Genomic DNA, 9,746 nt, shown 5'->3' with positions numbered 1-9,746 from the left:
TTGTGCACCCACAGGCTCAACACCACATGGAAGCTGCCAAGGGTTGGGATTTACACCCTCTAAAGCCATGACCCAAGCTGTACCTTTGCCCTTTTTAGCCAAAGCTGGAGTGGCTGGGATGCAAGTCACCCCAAGTCCTGAGACTACACAAAGCCACAAGGCCCTGGGTCTGGCCCATGAAACCATTTTTTCCTCCTGGACCTCCAGGTCTGTGATGGTAGGGGCTTCTGTGAAGACCTCTGATATGCCCTGGAGACACTTTCCCCATTTTCTTGGTGAAAAACATTTGGCTCCTCTTTCCTTATGCAAATTTCTGCAGCCAGCTTGAATTTCTCTTCAGAAAATGGGTTTTTCTTATCTCATCTTCATGCTGCATGTTTTCCAAACTTTTATGCTCTGCTTCCTTTTTAAATGTAGCTTCCAATTCCAAACCATATATTTGTGAATACATAAAACTGAATGTTATCGGCACCCAAATCACCTCTTGAATACTTTGCTGCTTAGAAATTTCTTCTGCCAGATGCCCTAAATCATCTCTTTCAAGTTCGAAGTTCCACAGATTTCTAGGTCAGGGGCAAAATGCTGCCAGTCTCTTTGCTAAAGCATAACAAGAGTCACCTTTGCTTCAGTTCCCAACAACTTCCTCATCTCCATCTGAGACCACCTCAGCCTGGACCTTATTGTCCATATCACTATCAGCATTTTGGTCAAAGCCATTCAGTGAGTCTCCAGGAAGTTCCAAACTTTCCCACATCCTCCTGTCTTCTTCTGAGCCCTCCAAACTGTTCCAACCTCTGCCTTTTACCCAGTTCCAAATTGCTGGGTAACAGGCGAAGTGTTAAAGTGCCGAAATGCCAATAGTGATGTCAAGGTGTGTTAGTTACCAATTGTTGTGTAACAAAGTATCAGCAAAGTTAGCAGCTTAAAACAAGAAAAAATTATTATTTAACAAAGGCTGAGAGTCAGGAATGAGAAAACTGGCTTGGCTGGAGGGTTTGGCTCAGGGTGTCTCATTAGGTTACAGGAAAGATGTCAGCCAGGGTTGCAGTCATCTGAAGGCTTGACTGGGGCTAGAGGATCTGCTTCTAAGATTGTGCATTCACAGACTGTTGGCAGGAAAAAATAGTTTCTCACCACGTGGGCCTCTCCATAGGGCTGCTTGAGTGTCCTTATCACATAGTGGCTGGCTTTGTCCAGGTGAGTGATCTAAGAGCTAGGAGGAAATTGCAATGCCTTTTATGATGCTGCCATGTTCATCATGTAACATAGCGCCCCACTCCCAGTATCAATTTACTATATCAGTCTGTTCTCATGCTGCTAATAACAACATAACCAAGACTGTGTAATTTATAAAGGAAAGAGGTTGAATTGACTTAGAGTTCCACATGGCTGGAGAGGCCTCACAATCATGGTGGAAGATGATGAAGGAAGAGCAAAGTCATGTCTTACATAGTGGCAGGCAAGAGAGCTTGTGCGGGGAAATTCCCCTGTATAAAACCATCAGATCTTGTGAGACTTATTCACTATCATGAGACCAGCACAAGAAAGACCTGCCCCCATGATTCGATTACCTCCCACTGGGTTCCTTCCATGACACGTGGGAATTATAGAAGCTACAATTCAAGATGAAATTTGGGTGGGAACAGAGCCAAACCATATCACCTTCTTAAAGATGAAGTTTCCAAGAATTTATGGACATATTTTAAAATAGCCACACATGGTTTGCGAATTGGCAGCATTGTCTTTAGGTAGTGCCAAAGTTTATTTTTCAGAAGTTCAAAACTTGACTCTCATACACACATATAGTGAGCATGTGTCAAAGATTTACTATTTTTCATAAGTGAGGGAATCAGCAAGATTATAAAGCTGATTATCAAAAGATAATTCAGGGAATGGAGGCTTATACCGTCAGTCAAGAAATAAAGGCTGAAATAGGTTGGCTAAGTTACGTTTTTAAAGACAGCTTTATGACTTGTGAGGCAATAAAACTGCACCCTTTGGAGTTATCTTTTCTATCAGACAGGAATAATGTGTAATTTATCAATGTTCTCTTAGTTCATGGCTAATTTCACAGAGTCTGAGACCTAATTAGTAAGTCAAGCAAAGGGATAGGTCCAGAGAGAACTTATTGTTGGTGAGGCCTGTTTGATAATGTTTTCATATAATATTGACAGTATACACAGTCATCGTTTCATTTTACTTATTATTTATTTATTTATTGAGGCAGAGTCTAGCTCTCTCTGTCATCCAGGCTGGAGTACAGTGGCTCAATCTTGGCTCACTGCAACCTCCACCTCCCAGGTTCAAGCAATTCTCACACCTCAGCCTCCTGAGTAGCTTGGATTACAAATGTGCACCACCAACCCGGCTAATTTTTGTGTTTTCAGTAGAGATGGGGTTTTGCCATGTTGGCCAGGCTTGTCTCATTTCATCTTATTTCTACTGTCATTCCATTTGGTCAATTTGTAATTTAATAATTTTGTACAAGGCAGTTTCTACATTAATTTTATTTTTCTGAAAAGTGTCTATCATATTAGTGGCATTATGAAAATCGTAGATTATTTTCTGTGTTTTGAACAACTTGATATTTTATTTATTCTTGAACACTTGTAGGACCTCTTGGCTCATATGTCTGAATACCATTTCTTTAAAATGTACGCTTTAACATGTATACATATGTAACAAACCTGCACATTGTACACATGTATCCTAAAACTTAAAGTATAATAATAATAATAAAAGAAAAAAGAAAAATAAAACTTAAAAAAATAAAGTGTATGCTTTAACAATAAATTATTAATAAATAGTTATCTGTGTTATTCAAGATATAATTAAATTGTTTCTTGTGCACTGACCCTTACCTTTATTTCAGATCCATCACAGAGAGTGCATGGAGGTATTTAAACTGCATTAACTGTTTCACAATTAAGTATTATCTTATCAATTAGGTATTCAAGAAAGATCGCTTACAGAATTATAGATGGCATGAGCTAGATTTTACTTTCTAAAGAAATAATCAGATACATGAGCAAAGATGTTAATACAAAGATGTTTGTCACAACATGGTTTTCAATAGCAAAAAAAGAGAGAAAAATATATAAAAGACAAATAACAGTGGATAGGTTTCAATAAATAATGTTACAGTGATACAGTTAAATACTATACAGCTATTCAAGCATGTCATTATTCATATTTAGTATGGAAAGATATTTTGCTATTTTGCTACATGAAAAAATGAGGTTGGAAAAAGTATAGGTTTTGTGAATCTGTTGTATGAAAGCCGTCTATAGTTACATGTGTATGTGTGTGGAGGAAAAAGTGTCGTCATTGGTTTTCTGATGATGCACTCAGAAGAGACAAGTATTCACATTTTTTCCTGTGGCTGATCTGGATTTTCAGGTTTTTCTACAATGAACATGTAGGCTGAACATTCCCTAAGCAGGAGAGTCCCACCTCTAACATCTCCTGTAGGCCTGGCAATGGCAGGCAGGAAAGACAGAGGAAGGAAGGAGGGAGGAGGGAAGGAGTGAAGGAAGGAGTGAAAAAGGTAAGGAAGAAAGGGAATAGGGGAGGAAGGGAGGAAATGGGAAGGGAAAGAAGGAAAGGAAGGAAAGAGGGAGGGAAGAAAGGAAGGGAAAAGGGAGGGAGTGAGTGAATGAAAGATGGAGAGAAGGAAGAAAGGGAGGGAGGCAGGGAGGAAAGAAAGTTGCGCTTCCCTTGAGCTGCCATGGGCACTGACTCTTAGGGTCTGAAAGCCCCTGAGATGCAAAAGCCTAGTGCTCACAAAGAGCTGAAAAGCCTCAAGGAAGTTCTTCAATATTTCTGGAAGGAAACTGTCTCCAGAAGCTTCCCTCCCCACGACAGATAATGAGCAGCAAGTGCTTCTGGCGACTTAGGGTGATGTGAAATCACGCTGGGAATCCTGCTCCTCCTCAGGTCCTGGCAGTTTCAGGGCCCCTCCCTAGGCCTTACTTAAAAGGCTGAGGCATCCTTGGAGGAACAGGCAGACTCCACAGCTCCCGCCAGGAGAAAGGAACATTCTGAGGTATGCTCTGGGGCACTGGTGGTACCGGAGCTCTCTCCTGACCCCAGACCCAGAATCTGCTCCGTGGAGGCTGTTCACATGCCGGGGAGCTCGGTGCAGCTGCTTGCTCCCCAGACCCCAGCCAACTCAGCCTCTCTCTCCATGATTTTCTGTTGTTTATTCCAAAATAGGGGAGTCTACACCCTGTGGAGCTCAAGATGGTCCTGAGTGGGGCGCTGTGCTTCCGGTGAGTGTATGAGGCCCTGGTTTGGTGGTGTCCTCCGGAGGAAGTGAGTTCTGGATAGACCCGTTGTCCAGCTCTGAGCAGGAGGGAGGAAGGGAGGGGCTGCCATTGCAGCTGGGAAATTGTGACCAGCACCTCACTGCTCTTAGAGTTTTCCCAGCCTTTTTCAAATAGGGGCAGGACTGGGGCAGGCCATCTCACAAGGGGTCCCTGATGCTGAGGGGGACAAGTGAACCTCCCAGTCTAGAGCTGCAGCCAAGTCTATCCAAGGTGGGAACGGGGGCCAGGATCCCTGCTCAGAGCTCCGCCATTGTCCCCCAGCACAGTGAATGGATGTAAGCTCACCCACTCTGTGCCCCTACCTCCCTGCTACTCTTTGGGGATAATAATAAAACAAAAACCATGACCATCAGTCAGTCTGTCCACCCACTGGCATGTACCAAGCCAGACACTCTGCCGTGTTCTGGGCTTTACAACAGAGGATGAGAGTGGTCCTTTCTCTCAGTCTAATAAAGCACTTCCCACGATGTGTTCTATGGGACTCGATTAGAGGAGTCCCACAGAGGCATCCAGGAGATGCTTTACACAGTGGAGCTCTCTGATCAAGTAAATGCAGGGAATTCTGCTTTCTACATCCTCTCATAAGAGAACCACAGCCCAGCTCAGCATATGAGTGACTCTGAGGTTTTCTGAAGTAAGGCAACTTGTTGAATCGTATTTAGCCATGCATCGACCCAATTTTTACACTGCATCCTTTTCCCCCATATAACTTTTGGAGAAACCCACTTTAGGATACATCTTCCACCTCATAGGATGCCAGGAAATCAACTGAGTTCAAAGATGAGAAACAACTTTGAAAAGTTAAATAAAAGAAATTTAAATTTAAAGAAACTCCTCACTTAGTAAGGAATATATGACCAAATAGAAATACATGTATCTTGAAGAATTGAAGAATCAGGCTTTAATCTGGAAGAGGCCTGGATGTTATCCAACCCATCATCTTAGTGTAGCAATGGGGAGGCTCAGGCCCAGAGTGGGCGAGAGAGTTGTCTCCTGCGACTCAGCAGCATTGGAGGCAGAGATGGGGCAAGAACCTAGGGCTCTGACTCACCGTGCAGCTTCTCTTCCAACAGGAGATGGGTTGGGGCAGAAAAGGTTGAATAGGGTGAAGGAGAAAACCACAGACTCCAGTGGGAGACTGTGGGGTCATCCTCCTTGTAGGGCATGAGCCCAGCAGGGCTGGGAGACAAGGCTGTGCTGTTACTTCTGGCACAGTAGGAAGAAAGAGAGACAAAATGCCTGAGATCAGGGGGTTCTCTGGACCCAGGGCATGCTGGAGTGTCCACCCTCCTCCTAATGTAGTCCTCACCCCTTCCTGATGTTTCAGAATGAAGGACTCGGCATTGAAGGTGCTTTATCTGCATAATAACCAGCTTCTAGCTGGAGGGCTGCATGCAGGGAAGGTCATTAAAGGTTGGTGATGAAACATGACCCACTTTCCTTGGTTTCTATACACTCTCAGGGGAGGGGGCCTGAAGAGGGCTTAGAATAGTCATACAGATTAGCATAGGCCTACAGAGCCCAGGCATTAGGGCAGCACAAACCAGGCTCTAAGCAAAGGCAAATAAAATACCACACCTCTCAGCAAAGTGAAGACACAGGCTCTGGGGCCACCTGAAGCTTCTATGCAGAAGTGGGAATGTTTTCCAAGAGGCTTGTCTTGTCATTCCCTTACAGGTAGATTTAGGTCAAGCATTGCATTCCCTGGGAGCCAGTAAGTACCAAGGAGAGAACTAACGTAGATTCTCTATACCTTTTTTCCCATATGGGAGTGGGTTTCTGCCTCTCCACCCTGGGTCCCCTCTGCTCTCTGAAGATCCTCGTCACTTAGAGTGGAGGGACCCAGAGAACAGGTGGCATTGTTGGACCTCCTGCTTGCTCACTCTGCCCCATGCACTGCAACAGGTCCCTCTCTAAAATAGTTTGCACCTACCCACCTGGGGCACCCTTGCTGAGCACAGATGCCAGGTAGATCCTTCAGCTAGGCCATATGTGTATGTGTGTGCTTACTGGTGTATGTACGTGTGCACACAGGCATATATGTGTGAGCATATGTGTGCATGCATGTATCTGTGTGTAACCATGTATGTGTGAGTGCAGGTATGTATGTATGAGCATGTGTGTGTATATGTATATGTGTGCATGCATGTATCTGTGCATGTATGTATCTGATGTATGTGGGTGGTGAGGGGATGTACAGAGAGGAATGAGACCCTCTTTTGCTCTCAGCAACCTCACAGGGTGTAGAAAGTTGTCCAAACAATTCCAAAGGGGGGCTTATCAAGACAGGGTTCAGAAAAAGGCCTGAGACCCAAGGGGCATTAAAGGAGGGGGTTGAATCTATTTTGGGGTATAGAGGCTTGAAGATTTGACCCTGAACTAGAGGGTGGAGTGGAGGTGGTACAATGTGCTTCCATGCCTTGATGTCCACTCTGGGCCAGTGGACAGGAGAAGCCATGTCATGACAGCTGCTGAGAAGCCTCCCTTCTGCCCAGCCTGGGGGCAGGCCGTCTCACAGCAGTCCTGTGCCCTAGAGCCCAGGACAGGGGAAGAAGGAGGGAAAGGCATCCAGGGCCCTGCATCTGGCCTCTTTCCCACAGGTGAAGAGATCAGCGTGGTCCCCAATCGGTGGCTGGATGCCAGCCTGTCCCCCGTCATCCTGGGCGTCCAGGGTGGAAGCCAGTGCCTGTCATGTGGGGCGGGGCAGGAGCCGACTCTAACACTAGAGGTGAGACTTGGGGCATCCTCACTGGGGACTGAGACACAGATGCTGAGCCTACTGAAGCCGGGCAGCCCACAGCCCTGGTGCTGTGGGACACCCTAGCAGGATTCTGTTGATGGCAGCTTTGCCTCCTCCCTAAGGACCCTGCCCAGCCCTCCCTCTGCCCCTGCTTCTGCCCTCACCTGACCTGCCCTCCTCTGCCGGCAGCCAGTGAACATCATGGAGCTCTATCTTGGTGCCAAGGAATCCAAGAGCTTCACCTTCTACCGGCGGGACATGGGGCTCACCTCCAGCTTCGAGTCGGCTACCTACCCGGGCTGGTTCCTGTGCACGGTGCCTGAAGCCGATCAGCCTGTCAGACTCACCCAGCTTCCTGAGAATGGTGGCTGGAATGCCCCCATCACAGACTTCTACTTCCAGCAGTGTGACTAGGGCAACGTGCCCCCCAGAACTCCCTGGGCAGAGCCAGCTCGGGTGAGGGGTGAGTGGAGGAGACCCATGGCGGACAATCACTCTCTCTGCTCTCAGGACCCCCACGTCTGACTTAGTGGGCACCTGGCCACTTTGTCTTCTGGTTCCCAGTTTGGATAAATTCTGAGATTTGGAGCTCAGTCCACGGTCCTCCCCCACTGGATGGTGCTACTGCTGTGCAAACTTGTAAAAACCATGTGGGGTAAACTGGGAATAACATGAAAAGATTTCTGTGGGGGTGGGGGAGTGGTGGGAATCATTCCTGCTTAATGGTAACTGACCAGTGTTACCCTGAGCCCCGCAGGCCAACCCATCCCCAGTTGAGCCTTATAGGGTCAGTAGCTCTCCACATGAAGTCCTGTCACTCACCACTGTGCAGGAGAGGGAGGTGGTCATAGAGTCAGGGATCTATGGCCCTTGTCCCAGCCCCACCCCCTTCCCTTTAATCCTGCCACTGTCATATGCTACCTTTCCTATCTCTTCCCTCATCATCTTGTTGTGGGCATGAGGAGGTGGTGATGTCAGAAGAAATGGCTCGAGCTCAGAAGATAAAAGATAAGTAGGGCATGCTGATCCTCTTTTAAAAACCCAAGATACAATCAAAATCCCAGATGCTGGCCTCTATTCCCATGAAAAAGTGCTCATGACATATTGAGAAGACCAACTTACAAAGTGGCATATATTGCAATTTATTTTAATTAAAAGATACCTATTTATATATTTCTTTATAGAAAAAAGTCTGGAAGAGTTTACTTCACTTGTAGCAATGTCAGGGTGGTGGCAGTATAGGTGATTTTTCTTTTAATTCTGTTAATTTATCTGTATTTCCTAATTTTTCTACAATGAAGATGAATTCCTTGTATAATAATAAGAAAAGAAATATTAATCTTGAGGTAAGCAGAGTAGACATCATCTCTGATTGTCCTCAGCCTCCACTTCCCCAGAGTAAATTCAAATTGAATCGAGCTCTGCTGCTCTGGTTGGTTGTAGTAGTGACCAGGAAACAGATCTCAGCAAAGCCACTGAGGAGGAGGCTGTGATGAGTTTGTGTGGCTGGAATCTCTGGGTAAGGAACTTAAAGAACAAAAATCATCTGGTAATTCTTTCCTAGAAGGATCACAGCCCCTGGGATTCCAAGGCATTGGATCCAGTCTCTAAGAAGGCTGCTGTACTGGTTGAATTGTGTCCCCCTCAAATTCACATCCTTCTTGGAATCTCAGTCTGTGAGTTTATTTGGAGATAAGGTCTCTGCAGATGTAGTTAGTTAAGACAAGGTCATGATGGATGAAGGTAGACCTAAATTCAATATGACTGGTTTCCTTGTATGAAAAGGAGAGGACACAGAGACAGAGGAGACACGGGGAAGACTATGTAAAGATGAAGGCAGAGATCGGAGTTTTGCGGCCACAAGCTAAGAAACACCAAGGATTGTGGCAACCATCAGAAGCTTGGAAGAGGCAAAGAAGAATTCTTCCCTAGAGGCTTTAGAGGGATAACGGCTCTGCTGAAACCTTAATCTCAGACTTCCAGCCTCCTGAACGAAGAAAGAATAAATTTTGGCTGTTTTAAGCCACCAAGGATAATTGGTTACGGCAGCTCTAGGAAACTAATACAGCTGCTAAAATGATCCCTGTCTCCTCGTGTTTACATTCTGTGTGTGTCCCCTCCCACGATGTACCAAAGTTGTCTTTGTGACCAATAGAATATGGCAGAAGTGATGGCATGCCACTTCCAAGATTAGGTTATAAAAGACACTGCAGCTTCTACTTGAGCCCTCTCTCTCTGCCACCCACCGCCCCCAATCTATCTTGGCTCACTCGCTCTGGGGGAAGCTAGCTGCCATGCTATGAGCAGGCCTATAAAGAGACTTATGTGGTAAAAAATGAAGTCTCCTGCCCACAGCCACATTAGTGAACCTAGAAGCAGAGACTCTGTGAGATAATCAATGTTTGTTGTTTTAAGTTGCTCAGTTTTGGTCTAACTTGTTATGCAGCAATAGATAAATAATATGCAGAGAAAGAGAAACAAATGCATTTGTTTTATTATTGCAATTTTCTCCAATATTTTTTATTTTCTTTCTCACAATGAACAACTATCCTTCATTTACCCAAATATTCTATTTAAAAGCTAATAATACAACATTTGTTGAGTCATCTGTTTCTGCAAGATTGAGATCCTCTTGTCCTATGTGCCAGGAATGAACTCCAGTGTCCCCACCCAAACCC

General features: G+C 45.4%; 1 protein-coding gene across 2 annotated transcripts; it reads left to right on the top strand.

Annotated features, from left to right (window-relative positions):
* The first annotated feature begins 3,435 nt into the window (after nucleotides 1–3,435).
* On the top strand, nucleotides 3,436–9,546 carry IL36RN (interleukin 36 receptor antagonist). Of its 2 annotated transcripts, none has more exons than XM_054678190.2 (5): nucleotides 3,436–3,547; nucleotides 4,216–4,271; nucleotides 5,656–5,741; nucleotides 6,929–7,056; nucleotides 7,258–9,546. In XM_054678190.2, the coding sequence occupies exons 2-5, from the start codon at nucleotides 4,243–4,245 to the stop codon at nucleotides 7,480–7,482; spliced, it is 468 nt and encodes a 155-aa protein (XP_054534165.1). In that variant the 5' UTR covers nucleotides 3,436–3,547; nucleotides 4,216–4,242; the 3' UTR covers nucleotides 7,483–9,546. The 2 variants fall into 2 exon arrangements, with proteins under 2 accessions (XP_054534165.1, XP_054534166.1); XM_054678191.2 differs by lacking the exon at nucleotides 3,436–3,547 and adding an exon at nucleotides 3,937–4,045.
* The last annotated feature ends 200 nt before the right edge of the window (nucleotides 9,547–9,746 follow it).

This window comes from Pan troglodytes, chromosome 12 (assembly GCF_028858775.2).
Source record: "Pan troglodytes isolate AG18354 chromosome 12, NHGRI_mPanTro3-v2.0_pri, whole genome shotgun sequence".
NCBI classification, from domain to species: domain Eukaryota; kingdom Metazoa; phylum Chordata; class Mammalia; order Primates; family Hominidae; genus Pan; species Pan troglodytes.
The sequence above is the reverse complement of the archived record's forward strand: the minus strand, read 5'-3'. Positions and strand labels throughout refer to the sequence as shown.

Bases quoted from the DNA above. Each gene is read 5' to 3' on its own strand.
- IL36RN (XM_054678190.2), top strand. From the start codon at position 4,243: ATGGTCCTGAGTGGGGCGCTGTGCTTCCG. The intron at 4,272-5,655 runs GTGAGTGTATGA...CTGATGTTTCAG, and splicing joins AGTGGGGCGCTGTGCTTCCG to AATGAAGGACTCGGCATTGA. The intron at 7,057-7,257 runs GTGAGACTTGGG...CTCTGCCGGCAG, and splicing joins AGCCGACTCTAACACTAGAG to CCAGTGAACATCATGGAGCT.